Source organism: Lolium rigidum, chromosome 6 (assembly GCF_022539505.1).
Source record: "Lolium rigidum isolate FL_2022 chromosome 6, APGP_CSIRO_Lrig_0.1, whole genome shotgun sequence".
NCBI classification, from domain to species: Eukaryota; Viridiplantae; Streptophyta; class Magnoliopsida; order Poales; family Poaceae; genus Lolium; species Lolium rigidum.
In genome coordinates this window covers 130,699,424-130,724,613 of record NC_061513.1, presented here as the reverse complement: position 1 = coordinate 130,724,613, position 25,190 = coordinate 130,699,424, and the positions used below count along the sequence as shown (strand labels likewise).

General features: G+C 46.6%; 1 protein-coding gene across 1 annotated transcript; it reads right to left on the bottom strand.

The window, feature by feature from the left end:
- Nucleotides 1-223: 223 nt before the first annotated feature.
- On the bottom strand, nt 224-23,336 carry LOC124663295 (mitogen-activated protein kinase kinase kinase 18-like). Its single transcript, XM_047201018.1, has 2 exons — nt 21,930-23,336; nt 224-596 (listed from the first exon to the last, which is right to left on the bottom strand). Exons 1-2 carry the CDS (start codon nt 23,264-23,266, stop codon nt 224-226), a joined length of 1,710 nt encoding a protein of 569 aa, XP_047056974.1. The 5' UTR covers nt 23,267-23,336.
- Nucleotides 23,337-25,190: the final 1,854 nt, after the last annotated feature.

Here is a 25,190-nt window from a genome sequence, read left to right as displayed (position 1 = left end):
CATAGACGATATAAGTTTCTATTTTTTCGCTGGTTAATCGTTATGTCCACATTATGTGATCCTTAAGCTGTAATAGTTTTAAACTTTGATATTATTGAATAAAATAGATGTGTGCATTAATTGATGTAGAGGTTGGGGCTTTGATCCCCATTTCGAAAAAAAATATCAGCAATTTTCTGAAATCCAAATGTCATTTCCCCGTGAATTCCATAGGATGCTCTCGCTAGTCCTTATCCCCTGTGGCCCAATCAGATGCCGCCCGCTCGTCTGCAGTGTCCAGCGCGCTCCCGAAAGATGGACATGTTTTCGTGGACGGTGCGTGCTGACCGGCCGGCGCGCGGCTGCTCTCAATCCACGCGTTCAGACGAATCTCAGACGAACTTTGGTACAGGCCCTGTGCGGCGTCCTGGTCGGTCGACACGCATGGCTTGTGGAACCGGTACGTGACCGGCGGACAATCACGGAAGGACGGCACGGCAGCGCCGCCGCCAGTCGGCCGGCCGTACAAGCAGTGACCACCGCAGGTGTAGTGTAGGCGGGGCGGAGCACCGCTGAGGAAGAAACAGTGCGGCGTGATGGAACCGATGATCCATGCCCTGCGTCAGCGCATATGACCTCACCGCCAGGGACGGCGCCTTGCCTGGCCGGTTGGGCCCCGGCCGGGGCGGCGCTCACCGCCCGCATATATCCTCGACCCCTATCGTGAAGAAAGGGAGGGCAGGTACGGCCTCATTTTTCTTCCTCTCACTAGGCCCGCGCCGTCACTGGCTTTCCCACACAGGATGGAGGCTTCGTTCTTGCCGCGTGATTAATCAATTATTAAGATGGTGCAGGCTGACGCCGACGCCGACCGTGTCGACCCGGCCCGGGATGGAACCCTCTTCGTGGCCTGTTTCCTGGCCGAGGAGCCGACGTCGAGTCCACCTGGCTTGGAATTGTTTGTAACGGAATAAACCGCACGCATCCTCCTCCAATCTCTGGTTTCTCTGGACAAGGAAACCGTCGTTTGCTGGGTTTTCTTTCCTCTGCCGTGGTTTCACAGCCAAGTGACGCTGTCATCGTGCATCCTCTCCTCTTTACGGCGTGCTTATATGATGAGAAGAGGATTCAAAAAAAAAAAAGTCCTAAATTTTGCTACGTGCCCTAAGTTTTAGTGTACATAAATGTGTATATAGACAAAGTTAAATTAATTAATTTGAAACATATTTTAGAGGATTGAAGGCAAAAAAAAAATAAAGTTAACTTCCCATGCATGCAGCTACGACAGTCCGGGCGTCGGGCCGCGGAAATAACCCATGACATGAAGCAATAGTGGCCGGAGACTTTCTAGTCGTCCGAGCTCGCCGCCCGCACAACAGGCTTAACTTCCCGCATAACTTCCCGCAGGTGGAGAGCCTGCAAGAGGCCGAGTTCCTCGATCTAGAGAATCGGATGGTGGCACACGAGAACGTGCGGGTGAACGGCGGTGCGTAGTATTGTAGTCGAGGGTAGTTGACGTGGGCATTACCCTTCGGGTAACCAGTGTTGCTCTACCCTATACGACCCAGCTGGAGGCCCATGAAGGTACTCGATGGCAAGATGGGGCACTAAGACGGTGCGGCGGAAGGTTCTTTGAAGTGCAAGACACGGAAGGAGCCGAACAAGGAAAGTTTAGAGATAGATCTACTGTAAACCTAGTCGTACTCGATTAGACCTCTCGAGACCTGGCCTCCTATATAAAGGCCAGGAGAGGGGCTATCGAGGGACACAATCAATCTTAGCGATTTTAGCCAACAGAAGCTTAGACCTAGGTTACCCTAGCACTTAGCTATCTCGACGAGATCTCAGCCGAACTATTCGGCACCCCATTGTAACCCATTATCATCATAATCAAGAACGGACGGGCGGGACGTAAGGATTTTACCTCATCGAGGGCCCCGAACCTGGGTAAATCGCTCTCCCCGCTTGTCTGTGAACCGATGTCTCGTGTCAGCTTGCAGGATTCCATCAACCCTAAGCCCCTATCGGAGGGCATTGCCGAGGAGCACCCTCGACAATTGGCGCCGTCTGTGGGAACCCTGTCGGCACAAGATCGGTTATCGGCAGATCTAATCATGGCACCGGTGGCTTCATCAGCAACTTCATCGACACCATCGTCGCCAATCCTGGGGAGCCCGATTCAATTCGGCTCCTACGAATTTACTCCGCACAGCGATTCTTCCCGTTCAAACTTCTCAGATCTACAAGGAAACATGGAGATGACCTTCGGCAGCGTCCACTACAACGTCAACGCGGAAGGAATCCTTCGATTGCTGGAATCGCCCATCTCCGGATCGACGAGTCCAAACGAGTCATCATCACTCGACCTATCGGCTGGTCTGACAGGATCGACGTGTTCGCCCCAGCCTTCGACTCCACGCTCCGCGTCTTCCATGTCGGTAGGATCCGACGACCCCACGTCTTCGGAATTAACCTCGTATTACTGCCTGAACTGCGACACTAGGCACAGGCTGGGATCGAGCGACACACCGTTCATCTGCAATGCCCAGTATTCATCGGGAGAGGACAGTATCGATAGCATCATCCAGGGAACCACTGATGACCCACAAGTATAGGGGGTGTATCGTAGTATTTTCGATAAGTAAGAATGTCGATCCCAACGAGGAGCAGAAGGTGTTGACAAGCAGTTTCGATGAAGGATTCCCTGTAAATGCTCACAGACAAGTATTCGGGGGTTTTGATGTAACAGTTGAATAAAGTACGAGTAAGTAAAGTGCGAGAGTAACAATTGCAGCGAGTGGCCCAATCCTTTTTAGCACAAAGGACAAGCCGGGTTGTTTACTTATAATGACCAAACGTTCTCGAGGACACACGGGATTTTAGTCTAGTGCTTTCGCTACATATGGCTAAATAATCTTCATTGTTATGATAAGTGTTGTGTGGGTGAACCTATGCTAATGTACCGCCCTTCCTAGGACTAATACATACTTGTGATTATACCCCTTGCAAGCATCCGCAACTACAAGAAAGTAATTAAGAATAAATCTAACCACAGCCTTAAACTCTGAGATCCTGCTATCCCTCCTGCATCGATATACCAACGGGGGTTTAGGTTTCTGTCACTCCGGCAACCCCGCAATTGGCAAACGAGTACAAGATGCATTCCCCTAGGCCCATAAAGGTGAAGTGTCATGTAGTCGACGTTCACATGACACCACTAGAAGAATAACACCACAACTTAAATATCATAGCATTGAATATTACTCAACCATAGTTCACTACTAACGAGTTAGACTTCACCCATGTCCTCAAGAACTAAACGAACTACTCACGAGACATCATATGGAACATGATCAGAGGTGATATGATGATGAATAACAATCTGAACATAAACTTGGTTCAATGGTTTCACTCAATAGCATCAACAACAAGTAGAAATCGATACCGGGAGAGTTTCCCCTATCAAACAATCAAGATCAAACCCAAATTGCTACGGCGGTGACGGTGTCCAGCGGTGGAGACGGCGGTGATGATGGTGGAGATGATGATGATGGTGATGGAGATGATGTCCAGCTCGATGACGGTGACGATGGCGTCGATTTCCCCCTCCGGGAGGGAATTTCCCCGGCGGATCTCAGCCCGCCGGAGAGCTCTTTTCTCTCTGGTGTTCTCCGCCCCGCAGAGGCGGCTGTAACTCTTCGTGAGGTACCATCTGTGGCTTAGGTCTTCGGGACGAAGGGTTTCGCGAAGAAAAGGAGGCGAAAGGGGCTGTGGGGCCCCCACACCACAAGGTGGCGCGGCCAGGCCATGGGCCGCGCCGGCCCGTGGTCCGGCCCCACCTTGGGCCTTCTCGGCTCCCCTTCGGCTTCCTTCGTCATCCGGAAAAATAGGATTTTTGGTATAATTTCCTTCCACGAGTTGATCTTCCGAAATATTGCGTTCTGATGGTGCTTTTTCTAGCAGAATCTGGCTCCGGTGCTTGATCCTCCAATAATGATGAAACATGCAAAATAGATGAAATAACATAAGTATTGTATCCAAATATGAAATATATCAATGAATAACAGCAAATTATGATATAAAATAGTGATGCAAATTGGACGTATCAACTCCCCCCAAGCTTAGACTTCGCTTGTCCCCAAGCGAAACTGAACTCGGTAAACAGGACCACATGTTTATGGAGTGAAGAGTCGATAAATAAAATACGGACAAAAAGCATCATATTCATTCACACAAGACATTATAGTAAACAACTTTCTCATATAACTCAACTTGAAACAAGTATAAGGTAATCACAAATAAAGGTGCATAAGAAATCATAGTTGGTGATGGCAAACTTCGTTCTTGGTCAGAGAACAATTAACAGATTATATTTATGTCATTGAGCAGCGCTCTCATGTTAAAGTTTATAAGGCACAACTTGCATACTCAATCATAATGGTCTCCTCATGATCATTGATAACTTGCAAAGCTATATTCATTCAGATAAAACTTGAACTAAACAAGGAAAAGTAAAAGACATGATAAAGCAAATCACAATATAATGGTTTGATCACAACTACTCAAATGCTTGCTTGAGATGGAGGGAAATAGGTTTACTGACTCAACATAAAGTAAAAGGCAGGCCCTTCGCAGAGGGAAGCAGGGATTAAATCATGTGCTAGAGCTTTTTCAGTTTTGAAATCATATAAAGAGAATAAAAGTAACATTTTGAGAGGTGTCTGTTGTTGTCAACGACTGGTAGCGGGTACTCTAACCCCCTTGCCAGACAACCTTCAAAGAGCGGCTCCCATATTATTTAAATTTTATGTGGCACTCCTTCCAACCTTTCTTTCACAAACCATGGCTAACCGAATCCTCGGGTGCCTGCCAACAATCTCATACCATGAAGGAGTGCCTTTTTATTTTAGTTTTATTATGATGATGACACTCCCCCCAACCTTTGCTTACACAAGCCATGGCTAACCGAATCCTTCGGGTGCCGTTCATCAATCACATACCATGGAGGAGTGTCTATTTAGTTTAATTAATTTGGGACTGGGAATCCCATTGCCAGCTCTTTTTGCAAAATTATTGGATAAGCGGATGAAGCCACTAGTCCATTGGTGAAAGTTGCCCAACAAGATTGAAAGATAAAACACCACATACTTCCTCATGAGCTATGAAACATTGACACAAATAAGAGATAACAAGTTTTGAATTGTTTAAAGGTAGCACATGAAGTATTTACTTGGAATGGCAGAAAATACCATGTAGTAGGTAGGTATGGTGGACACAAATGATATAGGTTTGGGTTAAGATTTGGATGCACGAGAAGTATTCCCTCTCAGTATAGGTTTTTGGCTAGCAAGGTTAATTAGCAAGCATAAGAGTTGAGGGAAACAAACAAATATACATGTGATAGAAACAATCATGCATCTTCCTTGTAAGCACAAACAATTTTAACTTCAGAATAATAAGCTATGAGCTAACAAGAAAGAAAGACAATGAAACAACTACATGTATTTCTCTTTTCTACTTAAACCTCAAAGTGTTGTTGCTATTGACCAATGCTAAGTTTGCCAAAACCAAATAGATTTATTCAATGCTCCCAAAGTGATACCAATACTAATGACAAGATAAATCATATAATAGAGATTGCAAACTAAAATAAGATGTGCAATATGTAAATGATAAGACTTCTTATTAATATTCCATAACGATAACTCACACCAAGGGATACATAGATAACCAACTAAAGGAGAGATACTTCCAAACTGCAACCCATCTTATATGATAACTTCCCTACTCATGATATGACACTACTTGACAATAAAAAGTAAAATGTAGTGATGATGTGATACCGCGGCACTCCCCCAAGCTTGGGACAAACCAAGGGGATGCCAATACCGATGATGAGTTACTCCTGCGGAGATGGTGGTGATGAACTCCCATCATCAAACTTCCAAGGAAGAGGCTCTCCATCAAGAAACGACATCTTGGTCTCGGGAATCCTGAAACTAGCAAGCACGGCATTATGTATTTAAACCTGTTTTCATACTCACGGTTCGATTCGAACGTCATAGAGTTGTGCTTGGAGCTTGTTGGTGGTGTCGTGAAGTGAGAGGATGTCGCCCCAAAGCTTTGCAGTTTCCTTCTCATGTTCAGCAATGAGTTCAGACACAATCCTGTGGAAGATATCCACCTCACGCTCAGCCATCTTCTTGTATTTGAAAACCTCTTGTTCTAGCTTCTCCATCCTGTCTTCCAAGCTTCCTTCTCCTTTAGGACCCTGGACATCCTTGATCTGCAGTTCTCCTTCAACGAGCAGCAACTCCTTGGGGTGCATCCTCAGCTCCTCCATGTACAAGTTGCCAACATCCTTGCAGGAGCTGTCCTTCGGAGTTTCCGACGAAGACATGATGGCTCTAGATCCGAAGCAAATCCAGGCGAAACGACTCGAAACAAAACACGTCGAGAAAACGATATACGGGCCTCCGGGGGTCCGGGGGATTATATAGCAAAAATTTTCACGACAAAAGGAAAGTACCGGATCGAACCAGAGTCGGAAAGGGGCGACGAGGCGGCCGGACCATAGGTCGGCGCGGGCCCGGAGTCGGGCCGCGCCGGCCTATGGTGGCACGCCCTCGTGCGTCTTTTCCACTCCGTTTCGATCTCGTAATTTTTCATATTTTCCAAAAACAGCAAAAATATTGTTCGGAAAGTAAATTGCGTACTTTTCATTACCAGTACTGTTACCTATTCAAAGTCGAGTTCTGGCGGACTGTCAATTTGCCCTTTGATGAAAGCCTCCGGTGTTTCCACTCGAATAATATCAACATCAACATTATAGGAATCACCTGAGATATAATGCTTGAGTCTTTGTCCATTCACCACTTGCGTGGCATTGCCTTGGAGAGAGCTAATTTTGATTGCTCCTGAACGATACACCTCCTCGACAACATATGGTCCTTCCCATTTCGAGAGTAATTTCCCGCAAAGAATCCGAGACGAGACCGATACAATAGGACTTTATCCCCAATATTAAATTCTCTTTTGATAATCCTCCTGTCATGCCATTTTTTAACTTTCTCTTTAAAGAGTTTAGCATTTTCATAAGCTTCACTTCTCCATTCATCTAGAGAACTTAATTGCAACAACCTCTTATCACCGGCAAGTTTAGGATCTTTATTTAATTCTCTAACTGCCCAATAAGCTTTGTGCTCTAGTTCTAAAGGTAAATGACAAGCTTTTCCGTAAACCATTTTATAAGGTGACATTCCCATGGGATTTTTATAAGCAGTTCTATAAGCCCATAGTGCATCCTTCAATTTACTAGCCCAATTCTTTCTAGTTTTATTAACAGTCTTTTGCAAGATAGATTTAATCTCTCTATTTGATAATTCTACTTGCACACTAGTTTGAGGATGATAAGCGGAAGCAATTCTATGATTAATACCATACCTAGCAAGAGTTTTTCTAAAACCTCCATGAATAAAATGAGAACCTCCATCGGTCATAATATATCTAGGAACTCCAAATCTAGGAAAAATAATATCTAAAAGCATTCTTAAAGAGGTCTCACCATCAAGCACTTTTTGTAGGTATGGCTTCCACCCATTTAGTAACATAATCAACGAGCAACAAGTATATGAGTGTTACCTTCCGAAGACGGAAAAGGTCCCATGAAGTCAAATCCCCAACAATCAAATGGTTCAATAACAAGAGTATAATTCATAGGCATTTCATTACGTCCGGAGATATTACCAACCCTTTGGCATTCATCACAAGATAAAATAAACTTTCTCGCATCCTTGAAGAGAGTTGGCCAATAAAAACCTGATTGTAGAACCTTTTGCGCGGTTCTTTCTCCGGCGTGATGTCCTCCATAAGCACTACCATGACATTTACTCAATATCTCTTGTTGTTCATATTCGGGAACACATCTTCGCATAATACCATCCACTCCTTCTTTATATAAGTGTGGGTCATCCCAAAAATAATGCCTCAAGTCATAAAAGAATTTCCTCCTTTGCTGAGCTGAAAAGGTTGGAGGCAAGTACTTGGAAACAATAAAGTTAGCATAATCAGCATACCAAGGACTGTCTCACGAGCTCACCTTTATTACAACCAATTGTTCATTTGGAAAACTATCATTAACGGGAACAGGATCATAAGCAATATTTTCCAATCTAGACAAATTATCAGCAACCGGATTATCAGCACCTTTCCTATCTACAATATGTAAATCGAATTCTTGCAAAAGAAGTACCCATCTAATAAGCCTCGGCTTTAGCATCTTTCTTTGTCATAAGGTATCTAATTGCAGCATGATCAGTATGAATCGTAACTTTTGAATCAACAATATAAGATCTAAATTTATCACAAGCAAAGACTACAGCTAATAATTCTTTTTCAGTTGTAGCATAATTTCTTTGAGCAGCATCAAGAGTTTTACTAGCATAATGAATAACATTCAGTTTTTTATTTACCCGCTATCCAAGAATAGCGCCTACAGCAAAATCACTAGCATCACACATAATTTCAAAAGGCAAATTCCAATCAGGAGGTTCAACTACAGGAGCAGTTGTTAAGGCTTTCTTTAGAGTTTCAAAAGCTTCCTTACAATCATCATCAAAAACAAAAGGTACATCTTTTTGAAGAAGATTAGTAAGAGGCTTTGAAATCTTGGAGAAATCTTTAATAAATCTCCTATAAAACCCAGCATGACCAAGAACACTACGAATACCTTGAACATCCCTCGGATAGGGCATCTTCTCAATTGCTTCAACTTTAGCTCTATCAACTTCAATACCTCTCTCAGAAATTTTATGTCCCAATACAATTCCTTCATTAACCATAAAGTGGCATTTATCCCAATTAAGAACAAGGTTAGTTTCTTCACATCTCTGCAAAACTTTATCAAGGTTTCGCAAGCAACTATCAAAAGAATTCCCATAGACGGAAAAATCATCCATGAATACCTCTACAATACTCTCGCAAAAACCATGAAAAATAGCAGACATGCATCTTTGAAAAGTAGCAGGAGCATTACATAAACCAAAAGGCATACGTCTATAAGCATAAGTTCCATAGGGACAAGTAAAAGTGGTTTTCTCTTGATCTTTAGTTTTAACAGCAATTTGTGAAAACCCAGAATAACCATCAAGAAAGCAAAAATGAGTATTTTTAGACAATCTTTCTAGCATTTGATCAATAAATGGTAAAGGGTAATGATCTTTCTTAGTAACTTTATTAACTTTTTGAAAATCAATGCACATTCTATACCCTACAACTACTCTTTGAGGGATGAGCTCATCATTATCATTAGGCACAACGATCATTCCTCCTTTCTTGGGAACGCAATGCACAGGACTAACCCATCTACTATCGGCAATAGGATATATAATACCAGCTTCAAGAAGTCTTAATACCTCATTCCTTACCACTTCCTTCATCTTCGGAATTAGACGACGCCGATGTTCAACAACGAGCTTTGCATCATCTTCCATATTAATAGCATGTTGGCAAATAGAAGGAGAAATCCCCTTCAAATCATCAAGAGTGTAGCCAATAGCTCCTCGGTGTTTCTTCAATATTTCCAATAACCTTTCTTCTTCAAACTCTGTAAGCTTAGAACTAATAATAACAGGATATATTTTCTTATCATCAATATGAGCATATTTAAGATTATCAGGCAAAGGCTTTAAATCAAAGACAGGATCTTCCTTTGGTGGCGGTGTTGTACCCAGATCTTCCACCGGTAAATCATGCTTAAGAATAGGTTGGCGAAGAAAAATTTCCTCAAGCTCATCTCTTTCTTTCCTAAAAACTTCACTCTCGCTATCCTCCAAATGTTGCTGCAAAGGATTATTAGGAACAAGAACAATAGATGCACACTGTTCCATTTTAAAATCATCACTAGGCAAATCAGCTTTATAAGGAGTTTTGGTAAATTTAGAGAAGTTAAACTCATAAGATTCACCAGACAAATTTAGTCAAAATTTTCTCTTTCTTGCAATCTATAATAGCTCCACAAGTATTTAGAAAAGGTCTACCAAAAATAATAGGACAATAATCACTAGCAGCAGAACCAAGTACCAAAAAGTCAGCAGGATATTTAATCTTACCACATAGAACTTCCACATCTCGAACAATACCAATTGGAGAAATAGTTTCTCTATTAGCCAGCTGAATAACCACATCAATATCTTCAAGTTCACAAGAATCAATTTCGTGCATAATCTCCGTGTAAAGCTCATAAGGAATAGCACTAACACTTGCACCAATATCACATAAACCATAATAGCAATGATCACCAATTCTAACGAGATAGCATAGGAACACTAACTTGTTTGGGTTTATTAGGATGTGAAACAATATTAGAAGCATCTTCACGAGAAAATAATATGACCTTCCTCCAAATTTTCGAGTCACAAGATCTTTAACTATTGCAACAAGCGAGTTCAACTTTTATTTGTTCTTCGGGTCCTATAGGTTTCTTTTCACTTTTATGAACCGCACTATTTATAACAGAGTACTCCTTCATTTTAGCGAGGAAAGGGGTTTTTTCAATATAAGCTTCGGGAATAACATGATCGGCAGTTTCAACTACAACGCATTTATTAATAGATGAATCAATTTTATCTTTATACGGTTCATGATACTTATCAAAATTCTTCTTTGGCAATTCATAATGAGAGGCAAAAGCTTTATAAAGATTTGCGAGCAACTTGAGAATCAAGAACATATGTAGCACTCATATTACGAAATTTATCGGTATCCATAAAAGCTTCAATGCATTTATAATCATAAATTATACCCGATTCTCTATCCTTGTCGTTCTCCCAACCTTCGGTATTTTCTTGGATCCGATCAAGAAGGTCCCTTTTAAACTCTTCTTTGTTGCGTGTAAATGATCCGGAACAAGAAGTATCCAGCAAGGTCTTGTCTTGAAAAGAAAGTCTTGCATAGAAATTATCAATAATAACATTACCAGGAAGCTCATGAATGGGGCATTTGAGCATTAAAGACTTCAATCCCCCCCAAGCTTGGGCAATACTCTCTCCATCATGAGGCCAAAAAATATATATGTGATTCCGATCCTTGTGAATTTCACTTGGAGGATAGAACTTAGAATAAAACCGGGGCACAATATCATTCCATTCAAGAGAATCCCCATTATCCAGTAATTTATACCAATGCGCCGCCTTACCAGACAGTGATATAGAGAATAGTTTCTTCCTCACTTCATCCATAGCAATACCTGCACACTTGAATAAACCGCATAATTCATGTAAGAACAATAAATGATCTCCAGGGTGGACAGTTCCATCCCCTTCATAGCGGTTATCCATAACACGTTCAATAATTTTCATAGGTATTTTATATGGTATCACTTCCTCACCTGGCGTCTCATCCACTACCATTGCAGTAGTAGTAGATTTCCCAAATAGAAATTGAAGAGAAGATCTCTCCATAATGACTTATAGCAGCGAGCGAGAAATAAAATCAGCACAAACAGTAAAGGTTTTCCTTACCAATTCCACTTACCAATAGCGCTTCACTCCCCGGCAACGGCGCCAGAAAATAGTCTTGATGACCCACAAGTATAGGGGTGTATCGTAGTATTTTCGATAAGTAAGAATGTCGATCCCAACGAGGAGCAGAAGGTGTTGACAAGCAGTTTCGATGAAGGATTCCCTGTAAATGCTCACAGACAAGTATTCGGAGGGTTTTGATGTAACAGTTGAATAAAGTACGAGTAAGTAAAGTGCGAGAGTAACAATTGCAGCGAGTGGCCCAATCCTTTTTAGCACAAAGGACAAGCCGGGTTGTTTACTTATAATGACCAAACGTTCTCGAGGACACACGGGATTTTAGTCTAGTGCTTTCGCTACATATGGCTAAATAATCTTCATTGTTATGATAAGTGTTGTGTGGGTGAACCTATGCTAATGTACCGCCCTTCCTAGGACTAATACATACTTGTGATTATACCCCTTGCAAGCATCCGCAACTACAAGAAAGTAATTAAGAATAAATCTAACCACAGCCTTAAACTCTGAGATCCTGCTATCCCTCCTGCATCGATATACCAACGGGGGTTTAGGTTTCGTCACTCCGGCAACCCCGCAATTGGCAAACGAGTACAAGATGCATTCCCCTAGGCCCATAAAGGTGAAGTGTCATGTAGTCGACGTTCACATGACACCACTAGAAGAATAACACCACAACTTAAATATCATAGCATTGAATATTACTCAACCATAGTTCACTACTAACAGTTAGACTTCACCCATGTCCTCAAGAACTAAACGAACTACTCACGAGACATCATATGGAACATGATCAGAGGTGATATGATGATGAATAACAATCTGAACATAAACTTGGTTCAATGGTTTCACTCAATAGCATCAACAACAAGTAGAAATCGATACCGGGAGAGTTTTCCCTATCAAACAATCAAGATCAAACCCAAATTGCTACGGCGGTGACGGCGTCCAGCGGTGGAGACGGCGGTGATGATGGTGGAGATGATGATGATGGTGATGGAGATGATGTCCAGCTCGATGACGGTGACAATGGCGTCGATTTCCCCCTCCGGGAGGGAATTTCCCCGGCGGATCTCAGCCCGCCGGAGAGCTCTTTTCTCTCTGGTGTTCTCCGCCCCGCAGAGGCGGCTGTAACTCTTCGTGAGGTACCCTCTGTGGCTTAGGTCTTCGGGACGAAGGGTTTCGCGAAGAAAAGGAGGCGAAAGGGGCTGTGGGGCACCCACACCACAAGGTGGCGCAACCAGGCCATGGGCCGCGCCGGCCTGTGGTCTGGCCCCACCTTGGGCCTTCTCAGCTCCCCCTTCTGGCTTCCTTCGTCATCTGGAAAAATAGGATTTTTGGTATAATTTCCTTCCACAGTTGATCTTCCGAAATATTGCGTTCTGACGGTGCTTTCTCGATCCTCCAATAATGATGAAACATGCAAAATAGATGAAATAACATAAGTATTGTATCCAAATATGAAATATATCAATGAATAACAGCAAATTATGATATAAAATAGTGATGCAAATTGGACGTATCAACCACCCGAAGAATGGCACACCATCAGGTTTATGTCGCCAATAACACGGGAAACACAAGGCGCATAGGAGATGGGGACCATACTCCCCGTTCCAGTAGAAGGGCAAGTTTTGAAAACAGCGCCAGCCACCGCGATAGCGACTACACCATCGCGGATGAGGAGTGGGCAGCAGCCAGGGCGGCAGTACTCAACAACACACCGCTCCCCGCAGGAACTTCGGTCGGAACCCTTAATGCTTATCGCTCTATACTAGAGAAAAACCGGGAGCACCTGTCGAAAGAGCAGGCCACCCTCGAGAGACGCCTATCTGCGGCAGATCGATCCAGTGAACGGCGAAGGGGCTCACAAGGGAGTGCCTCCCGAAACACTCAGGGAACAGGCAAGCACCGGTCGAGACTATCCAGGCTTTCGGAATATGATGATAGAGAGATAACGTCGAACCTGACTAAATCATTTATGACTATGGATACCGCGGGCATGCCACGGCCGAAAACCGTTGCAGGAGCAACGGCCAACCTCGCCGCATACCTCATTAACCAGCGCCCCGAAGGTTCCATGGCTCAAGCTCATCGAGGTGCCCTGGAGAGTCTCGCGATATTAGGGAACAACCTAGTCCCGCAAAAGGAAAAGACCACGGTACAAGTTAGTGGTTCAAAACATCATGCGAGAGATGCTCGGGATGAAATCACCCAAAACAAAATCGACAAAGCAAGGCGACGACGCGCCGCTAGAAAGGACAACGATAGCGACTCTTCGGATGAGGATCAGGAGTACGACGGCGAGCTCAGGCGAGCCGACTGTTTAAGTTACAAAATCCGCGAGACGATGCCGCCCAAAAAGTTCAAGCCTACCCCTACCGACGCTGCAAAATACGATGGGCAGCAGGAACCAAGATCTTGGATAGACGACTACCTGCAGACTGTAATCCTGCACAAGGGAAACCAGATAGCAGCAATGCAATGCTTGCAGCTCTACCTGAAGGACTCAGCGCGAGCCTGGCTAAGGGGGCTGCCGAAAGGTTCCATTAAATCATGGGACGACCTAGTAGATGCCTTCGTTGCCAATTTCCAAGCAACGTACAAGAGACCCGTCGGGATTGAAGAATTACGGAGTTGCTAGCAAAAGCAGAAGGAGTCGATGCGCTCATACATCGGGAGATTCACCAAACTCCTGAACGCTGCTGAAGACGTATCTGTCGACAGAGCAATCGACGCTTTCAGCGATGGCGTCCGGCGGGAGAGCTACATAGAAGAACTCGGACGCAAAAAGCCAAAACCATAACCAAGTTAATGGAAATCGCCAATAGTTGGGCTGATGGTGAGGACAATGTACGAAGGCCACGACAGCGCAGTGACGACGAAGACAATGACCAGCCGAAGCACGACTCTGGTGGCCGAAGGGATCGTCACAAGAGAAGGAAGAACCGCAACTATGATCGATACAACGAGAGAAAGGACGATCGACAGGACGATCGATACGACGAGAGAAAGGACGATCGACAGGACGGTAATCGGAACAATTCTGGGAACCGTGGCAACTATAAACCACGGCAGCAGAGGACTCCCGAATTACCCTACGCTGAGCAGATCAACGCCCCCTGTTACCTACACTCGTATGTCGATTCCAAGGACGGCAAAACGAAGTCGAGTCACCTGCTCAGGGACTGTCGACAGTTCCTTGACATGCACAAACTCATCCAGCAGTCAGGTCAGCAACAGCTACCACCGCCACCCCCACCTCCGCCGCAACATCAAGTCCAGCAGGCTCAACCTCATCAACCCAACGAGGCGTTTCCACCACCACGTGGGCAGATGAGTATGATCCATAGGACAGGTGTCTCGAAGAGAGAGATGAAGAAGCTCACCCGAGAGATCAACTTGGCAGAAACCATCATGGCAAACATCCCTGAGTATGTCGAGTGGTTCTCTCAGAACATTACGTTCAGTCGAGCAGATCACCCGATGACCATACCAAAACCAGGACACGCTGCCTTAGTAGTCGAAGCACAAATTGGGGAGTTCAAGATGAGCAAAGTCTTCATGGATGGTGGAAGCGGGTTAAACCTGATATTCGTCGACACAATCAGAAGTATGGGGATCACCATGAGGATGCTAGAAGAAACAGACACTTGCTTCCATGGGATCCTTCCAACCGCACCGGGCTACTCTCTTGGCAAAGTTTACCTGAATGTCGTCTTCGGCAAAGCCGACAATTTCAGGAAGGAAAAGATCGAGTTTGAAGTAGTGAACTGGGAGTCACAGTATCACGCTATACTCGGGAGACCAGCTTATGCCAAGTTCATGGCTGTGCCGCACTATGCATACCTCAAGCTGAAAATGCCTGGGAACAACGGGACAAACATCACAGTCTATGGAAGTTTTTCACGCTCGGACAATTGTGATCGCGACTTTCAGAGGATTGCTGCGAAGTTCGGGTCACAGCAAGAAATCGTCGACCCTTTACCCAAGTTGTCATTACGTGAAATCAAGGAGGAAAAAGATATCAGAGAAACCAAGAAGAAGCCAGCGGCTCCTGTCCTTAAAGCTCTGACAGCCGAAGCTTCGGCAGCAGAAGCTTCGGCAGCAAAAGCCTCGGCAGCAAAAGGTCCGGCAGTTAACGGCACAGAAGGCATAGGAGACAGCAAGACGCTGCCAACCACTACCCAAATCCCTGGTGAAACCAACAACGCTGTAGCAACCACTAACGTGGTGAAGAAGCCAGAAGAAGAGAAGAACCCCTTCCTTGCTTAAGCAATTTATCAGCATTTAATTTTTTTCTCTTTTATTCTAAACAGGGCTTTCCTTTTTCGCCCTCTAGTCTCATGCTTACCTTATCAATAAGATTTCAAGCTTCGATTCTTTGCTAAAGCTTTGCAGTAACTCAAAACGACTAAGCCGCATCACTATGCAAACATAGTACAAGGCAGAAGATCGTGCTCCAAAAGAAAAGCCTCTACGAGTGCTAAAAAACATTAACCTTTCTCCTTGCTATAGATGCCTCTACGAGTGCCGTAAATAGCAAGAGTTCGGAAATACATATAAATACAACCCACGTTCGATATTTTACTTATGGAAATATCAATGAACAACGGGCTCATCGGCAGCATCATTACACCCGAAATATTCGGGAGTGACTGCCGAAACATACATCGGTTGAAAGCAAAGTTACGCATACAACAGGTTTAGCAAAACCTGCAACGCGAGCTGATCACTCAAATGATTTGCTAACCAACCAATACACATACATTTAAACGAGCAACTCAGATTCGCTCAGTCAAAACTTGCCAACGGCATTAGCACGGTAAAAGTACATATGCATGTATCTACCGAACAAAGGGGCTTCATTACATAATCCAAACGCTTGGATAAAGTAGCCAAAATTACCTATTTTACAAAACAAACCTTAATCCCTGAAATCACCCTTGCGGAGTTCCTCTTTCTTCAGGTACCTTTGAGTCCTCTTCAAGTCTGTCGACAACTATATTGGCAGGCAACAATACCTTCGGATACAGCGCCTCCAAGTCTCCAGTTGCGTTGGCAATCGACAGCAAACTTGCTGAGGGATAACGGGCGAGTACAAGGGCAAGTGTAAACTTGGCCCCTGCAAAAACTTGTGCATGCACCAAGTCTCGGATCTTCTTAGCATTACCAAACTCAGACATCAAAGCCAGGAGCGTGGGGGGAACTGAGTTCAAAGGAAACATCGTCTTCCAAACTACCCTCATAGCCTTGTAGCACTTGTCGAAAAAGTGGTGGACCTGCTGAACCCGATCCTGAAATTGCGCGACAGCCGAAGCCGAGTGCTCCCGCTAGAAAATCTCTTCGGCTGAGGATAGCTGGGTTAATGCACGCACACGCTCGTGAATCCGCTTGTTCTCTTCAGCACGGTTCAGAGCTATGACTGGCAAAGGAAATGACATGAAGGATCAGATAAGGCGTTGTTGACAAAAGGGCGTGGGGATCAAGAAACTCACAGTTCAAACTCTCGGTAGCTTTATGCAGCTCAGTAAGAGCGTACCGCTCCACGTCGGCTGCAATTTCGCTCTTCTTATTAACAATAGCAGCTAAGGCGTAAGTGCTGCGCAGGTCCTTTTCCATCTGGGTGATCTGATCCTTCATTCGCTGGATCCGATCACCTTCGGGAAGAACACCCGAAGAGTCGTCGACAAATGAGGGCACCGGAAAAACCTGCAGGAAACAGCGTTAAAAAGGATGTCGGATACGGTCAAATTGAACACCCAACGTAAACTCCCATCGGGAGAGGTGCAAGAAACTACTATTGGGAGAAGTGCAAGTGAAAATATTATGATAAAGGTGTGCCAGCAACATTGCCAGCGCGAAGTTCATTACAAACATAAAGTTTTGCAACAAGAATGATGTTTCGCATCAGCTCGAAGAATAAGTTTGTTACAAAGATCAAGGGGCCTGGGTCTGATTTGACAAACTAGGTCCAGCCGATGTCTTCCCTGACGAGACTAGTCCAAGGAGCTGACGAGCACAGATGAGGGCAGACGTTTTAAAGGCGCTTAAGTCAACAAATCGCCCATCTTGCTCTTTCGGCAGCTCCTTAGTCATTTCTTCGATGTCAGCCTTAAAGCTGTAACCCATCATAAGTTGGAAGGCAAGGAGGGCACCATAGGTACGCGAAGTACGCTTGAATACCTCGATAACCTCCTTGGTGTCAACCGCGAAGGCATCAATCAGCTGCCCCAGATTCTTCTCCTGCTTGATCTTGGGAAAAATCATCGAGTGCATCCGCGCCAGGGCACCCTTTCCCTTTTCAAGAAGCTCCTGGGTAAGCTGGTGGGAGGCGAGAGCCATCGACACACCATTTGCCGGAGAGTTGCTCGGAACTTTGTCCAAGGCAACGGCGAGGGATGCTGGCGGTTTCTGCAAGAAATCGAATCGGAAAAGATCATTGATGAAGAAACGAATCCATAAGAGTAATAATCAACAGAGATATACGAAAAGGGCTTACCAAGCAGAGCCAAAGCAGATTGACGAAGGAGCTCATCCTTTTCAGCTGCCCGAGCTTCCTCCTCCTTCAGCCTCTCCTTCAGTTTGCTCAGCTCCTCTTTCAGGGAGTCGACCTCCTGGCGAGCTGTGGCAGCCTTTTTAATGGCGCCGTCCAACTTTGAAGAGGAAGATTTAACTTCCTCCTGCAGTCGAACGTCGTCCGCCTTTAGAGAGGTAAATTGAGAGGCAAAGACCTCCAAAGAAGATATCACACCACGCAGATCCTTAAGGGAAAAAGGATGTTTTACAAACAATCATTAGGCAAGGCATATTCCAAGAGACTCACGCTGTGTTCAAAAAGGGCTTACCGAAGAAGGAACCATGGTGGCGACAGGAACGCCTTTCCCCTTGGAAAGGGAGGAAGCAGTCGACGCCTGGGCTGTGGGAGCTGCCTTAGGAGCCGAAGCTTCGGAAGCTGCAATGGCCGGCGGAACAACATCGGACTTGGATTATTTAGACGGAGGCTCGATGAAACCTTCGTCACTACAAAAAAGAGGAACGGTCGACAGAAGTTATGTAGAGAATGCGAGGAACAAGAGGACAAAATATAGTAAAGAAGAAGAAGGTTATTTACATGTCGAGAAGATCGTCCTCGTCAGCAAAGCCACCGATCGATCTCTTCGCGGGCGGAGCCCTGGCCTCCTCCACAGCTGCATTAACAAAGGCATCACGATCAGCGTCATCATCACGCACTGATCCCTCTGTGTCGCAAGCGCCATCGGCTGTAGGAGGGAGATTTGTGTGGGCAGTTTCTGAATCTATCGGATCATTGTAATCGCTTTCTGGGCTTATATGATCGACAGTTTGAAAGTCAATGGGTACTGAGGAGCCTCTCCCCTCAGAAATGTCGTTTGGTGAGTCGTGTGAGTCTCCAAAGGCTATGGCGACCTGTCAAAGAAAAATAAATGAGAACGATGGTACTTATGTTGATTAAGCAAGAGTAGCATAATAAGAATTTGAAAGGGGAAAGTTACCTCTGGCGGTGGATGTTCGGTATCGAAAGGAGTGTAAGAAGATGTCAATGGAATCAAGTCCTCTTGGCTAAAGAAAGTGAGGCGACGGACTTCATCGAGTAGTTCCTTTTCCGACAGTTCGGCAGCATTAATCCTGGTCTCATCCTTTGGGCCTGAATACGACCACATCGGGTGAACTCTGGCCATGACTGATTGGACTCGACGCTTCAGGAACACCGCTGCCACCTCTGTGCCGACCATGGTTTGGCCATCGGCTTCCTTGATCCGAAGAAATTTGGCAAATAATTCATCGGCTGCTACTTTTTCGTCGGGAGAGAGAATATTCTTCCAGGAATTCTTTGGCTTGGCTTCAAGGACATCGACAAAGCAAGGAAGCTGGGATTCGGGTGACAAGGAATCCTTGACGTAAAACCACTTCAATCTCCACCCTTGCACGGATTCTCTCATTGGGAAATTGAAGTAGTTGACATACGAACGGGCTACAAATCCTACTCCTCCGGTGACAAAGGAACCATTACTACTGCTGTATCTCTTCACATAGAAGATCTTTTTCCACAACCCAAAATGAGGCTCAATGCCCAGAAACGCCTCGCAAAGGGTGATAAACACAGCAACGTGGAGGATGGAGTTGGGAGTAAGTTGCCATAATTGGATCTCGTAAGTCCGAAAGAGATGGAGGAGGAATTCATGAGCGGGAAGCGAAAGGCCCCGGTATAAGAACGACAAGAACATCACGGTAAAGCCAGCAGGGGGATTAGACCGAGAAACCGCACCTGGAAAGATCACATTCCCCTCGTCGGAGGAGATCAATCCCAGGCTCCGTGATCTTTTCTCATCACGCTTGGTGACGGTTGATGCTATCCAATCTCCAGGCCTAGCCACTGAGCTTGGTGGCGCCGGCGGCGCCGGAGCTGGGGGAGGAACGCTTGGGGCACCCTCCTTCGAAGGAATCGATGAGGATCTGGCGGCGGCACCACCGCTCGTGGAACTAGCGGCGGCGCTAGGGTTCTTCTTTTTCACCATCGCGAGATCTGGGAAAAACTGGAAAGCAGTGGTGGCGGCGCAGCAGTTGCGAAAGGAGAAAGAGGAAGAACGACGAAGGGATGTTGTGACGAGTAAAGGAGAAGATTAGAGATTTTTATCCTTTGAAAGATTTGAGGAAAGCCCCGCACTGTTAGTGGACCTTTTCTTCAGTTAATGGTTGCAGAAATCGAGGAGGCGCCTCGGTAACTGTGTAAGAGGAGCAGGAATTGCTCGAAAAAAGGGCCGGCGGGTCGCATCTTATCAGTCAGAATCGAGGTGTCAGCAAAACGTCATTAATGACGTCATGTGGAATAATTGCATACGAAGGAATAAAAAGCTATCGGATGCTCAATTTGAGTCTATGCACAGATTGCAAAGCATCTGCACTTAGACTCGGGGGCTACTCCCATCGGGAGCGCTGGACGCGCACCCGACAGAATGAGGGCTCGAAGGAAAAACTTGAATCAAGTCTGCACCCGGACGCAAGCGCCCGTGCCCAGACTCGGGGGCTACTCCCATCGGGAGCGCTCGAAGCGCACCCGACAGAACTTTTTTCATACTCCAGGATCATGCCCGGGGACTTGATTGTGTGTAGGGTAACGTTGTTTTATCATCGGCAGTTAACCAGCAAAAGTTGGGCACGTTACTTATTATCCCTTGCATAAGGAAAATATGTCGGATGACCTGCAAAGGCTCGTAGGAAAACCCTCGACAAAGGAAAACGTTCGGGTGGTACAACTTGAGTCTACGCACGGATTGCAAGCATCCGTACCTAGACTCGGGGGCTACTCCCATCGGGAGCGCTGACGCGCACCTGATAGAAGAAAATGGTGCAGACAGAAGGAAAGCAAGAATGATCAAAGAGAAAGACGTCGGAAGAAGACATGCTTCAGTCTCTACCCGAACTATGTTCGGCTAGACACTCGGGGGCTACTGACGTGGGCATTACCCTTCGGGTAACCAGTTTTGCTCTACCCTATACGACCCAGCTGGAAGCCCATGAAGGTACTCGATGGTAAGATGGGCCACTAAGACGGTGCGGCGGAAGGTTCTTTGAAGTGCAAGACACGGAAGGAGCCGAACAAGGAAAGTTTAGAGATAGATCTACTGTAAACCTAGTCGTACTCGATTAGACCTCTCGAGACCTGGCCTCCTATATAAAGGCCAGGAGAGGGGCTATCGAGGGACACAATCAATCTTAGCGATTTTAGCCAACAGAAGCTTAGACCTAGGTTACCCTAGCACTTAGCTATCTCGACGAGATCTCAGCCGAACTATTCGGCACCCCATTGTAACCCATTATCATCATAATCAAGAACAGACAGGCAGGACGTAAGGGTTTTACCTCATCGAGGGCCCCGAACCTGGGTAAATCGCTCTCCCCGCTTGTCTGTGAACCGATGTCTCGTGTCAGCTTGCAAGATTCCATCAACTCTAAGCCCCTATCGAAGGGCATTGCCGAGGAGCACCCTCGACAGTAGTATCGGTGTCGAGGCCTATGTAGTGTCGTATTAGTGTCCATCTAGTGTTGAACTAAGTGTCGAAGACTCCGTAGTGTCAAAATCGAATTGAAACCCAACTGTCCAAATAACTATTAATTGAAATTTTGGAAATTAAAATCTACCTAAGTGTCAAACCATGTGTCGAAACTTATGTAAATTCGTTTAGGTTTTTGAAAATAGTTGAGGCCATATTTTATATCTTGTGGAAACGTGTGCTCGTGCATTAAAACACAAAAGCAGATGCTATAAAGCTGATTTTCGGTGCCCTGTTTTTATGTAAATAATATTTGATCTTCTTTGCGATTGAACGGAGCTGTAAAAGCGAACGTGGTGTTTTTTCTCCAAACACGAGTAGAAATTCAATGAGAACATACTTGTCAGAACGGGTCCGGAACAGAGGAGGAACGAAGGAGAAACTTTCAGAACGGAACACCGAAATACGTGGGAAACAAAACTTTTCCATTGCATGGATTCGATTACATGGTATATCTCTGTCTGAGTTCGAACAGACTTTGTTCTGACGATCAGTGGAACGATCATCCGCCAGGATATCTCCACCGAAAGGCGGCTGGTCCTCTGCATCCATTTGTTCATCACTCGAAAGGCCACCGACGACAGCTACGCCTTCAGCTGGCACCGCCGCGGACTTGATCGCTTTGCCTGGCGCTGTGCTCGCCACATCAGCCGGCTCCTTGGTTGCCGGCGAATCGCGAGCCTCGTCGCACCGCTCGCCGCCGAGCACCTCGATCCAGCCTTCGTCGGAGTCCAAATCCGGCAAGGCCGAGACGGAGCACGCCAATGACTTGATCCTCTCGGACGCGTTCACCGAAATCTCCTCCTCCTCGTCGGCTTCCTCGTCGGATTCCGATTCCCAGAATGCGGCGTCCAGCGTGCTCTTGGGCGATACCCACCGCCCGGCCTTGGCATCTCCTTCTTGCAATGCCAGGAACGGATGTTCCAAGAGCTCCGCCGCCGTGCCCCGGTCACGGGCGTTTCTCGCGAAGCACGCGGCGAGGAAGCTCTTCGCCTCGGGCGACAGCCACGCCGGCACCTCCGGCACGGCGTCCGTGTAGCCTATCCTGTGGACGGCGGCGAGGACGTTGTCGACGTCGCTCCACGGTGCGCGCCCGGTGGCCATCTCGAGGACCGTGCAGCCGAGAGCCCACACGTCAGCAGCTGGGCCCTGCTCCTCCCCCCGGGCCACCTCCGGCGCCATGAACGCTGGCGTGCCCCCGATCGGCCGATCAGAACCCGCCGTCCTCGCGCATCCGAAATCCGCGATCTTTGCGCGCCCGTCGGCGCCGATCACTATATTCCTTGACTTGATGTCCCCGTGCACGAGCGACATCCCGTGGACATACGCCAGCCCGCGCAGGACGTCGGCCGCGTAGGTGCGGATGGCGCTCTCTTCGAGGCTGCCCCCGTTCCTGGCGACCTCGTCGGCGAGCGAGCCGCCGGGGGCGAACTCGAGGAAGAGGTGGTACGAGCCGTCGCGGTGGCCGCCGCCGATGCAGCGCACGACGTCAGGCGAGCAGAGCCCGGTCATTATCCCGTGCTCGCGGCTCAGCGGCACCGCGTCTGCCGTGGCGGCGGACTTGACCGCGAACAGCTCTCCCGACGCGCCGTCGGCCGCCAGCGACACCACGGCTCCCGACGAACCGCAGCCGAGCGTGCGCAGCCGCGTCCATTGCCCACTAACGGCGATCGCCATTCTCCTCCCTCTTTGCTTGTGTTGCTGCTCTGGGATGGATACGGTGGTGGTTTGAATCGGTGATATTCTTGTTCCTTTTGTTTGGTCTGAGTTGGTTCTGTGTGGCCTGTGGTTGCGCGCGCTTATATATACAACATCCATGGAGGATGGGAATGGGAAGGAGAAGACGACTTGGAGCTAATTGGGTGAGGTATTAGATTAGGGTGAAGGTGTTTGGTGTGTGTCAAAGCTCAACTTGGCGAGCCAGAAAGAAAAGCGTGGATCTTGCGTTCTCGCCACGCGCGGCAATTGGAAGCTGCGATTTGTGTGGGTGGGAACGCGCGGCTCATGCTGCCAATCACCCACCGCCGGACACATGCCGCCGTCAAAGCATCTCGCTCCTCGTCGCCAATGAATCTTCGAGTTCTATTTTCTGTGGTGCGCTCTGTTTCAGCGTGTTTTTCACCATTTGAGTTCTAGAAAAACTAGCTAGCCTGCTCGTGTTTCTCGTGGTGTGAAAATTGGACGCGCGAGCTGAACCCAATAATAGCGCTTACGGCTGTTACATGTGAAGCACGAGTGTGTGTGTTGGTACAATGGCGTCAGGTCAGCGATGGTTCGCTAATTAATCCACGGCAGGCACCGGTCGATATTGTTTGATTCTGGGTCAGTTCATCGGCTGTGCCAAATTAAATCATCAGTGCCGTGCCGCCGCACCGGTCAAGACTGGACGGGCAACGGCCGTATCGTAGTGGCTCCTTCTTCTTCCCGGCCGGTCAGAGACGATAGGATCAACCGCCGCGAAAGCAAAATGCAGCGACACTACTACACTAGTGGTTGGTGATTGGGTTGACACTGGAAGAACAACGATCTCGAGGTATAATGAGCATGGCTGGAGCGGATGTCAACGCGCGCGCACGCCCAAAAGGGGCTTTTGGGTTAGGCGATATGGCCGATGCGTTGACATTGCGTCTTGAGAGTCTGCAGCAGAGTGATGCCGTGATGGTTTTTTTTTCGTTTGAGCATCAGAGTGACGATATGTGAGAGTAAGCAGAGGTTTGCTCCACCGAACCCACCGTCGACCCGATAGGCAGTAGGTGCTTGACTCCTACGGCTGGAGTAACAATATCAGAGTGACGACCATGCAGTATGAACCCAACAATATCCTGAAGAAATTTCTCCGGAAGAATGAGAGGAGATCAAGATAAGACCCCAGTGTTCATAACAGAAATCTATACCTGCGTTCAATGTGACCGTTTCCACCGAGCGTTGGTGCGTTCACCGACTATCACCCGCTTGCGCCACTAGCAGCTTCAGGCTGTGCTTACATTCCAGCAGTGCGTTCGACCGCTGTCACCTACGCTAGCTAACTGTAGTTTCAGGCTGTGCAAACTGCTTATGCACTTCACCGCTGTCTTCGATCCAGTCCTAGGTCCTACTGCTGCTGCGAGTAGTTGTTTCAGGCTGCGCAAATTGCTACGTACTACAGTAGTAATGCACTCACACAGCCTCCGCCTCCAAGTACAGGCTGTGCAAACACTGCTGCAATCCATATCTTGTGTGGAACTCTCGTGATCAGATGGTTCGTGTCTGATCCTGCGGAGCCAGTGGGGTTTAGAGCATCTCCAGTCGCGTCCCCAAACCATCCCCAAATGGCACCGGTTGAGCGTTTAGGGGGCGTGTTTTATCCGTGTCGTGTTTGGGGGATGCCGCTCCCCATTCTCGTCCCCAAACACCGCCCCAAATATTAAAATATTATTATTATTTGTTTTTTTTGCATTTTTATTTCAATAAAGAGAAGAAATATTTCACAAACTGATACATAATTGGGTACGTAGTTTACAAGAAGACATAATTTGGAACATGTTTTTTCCATAGTTTAAAATAGCCGGCTATAGCCGGGCTTCCCGCATGATGCGGCTAACTGCATTAGCCGGCTAAAAGG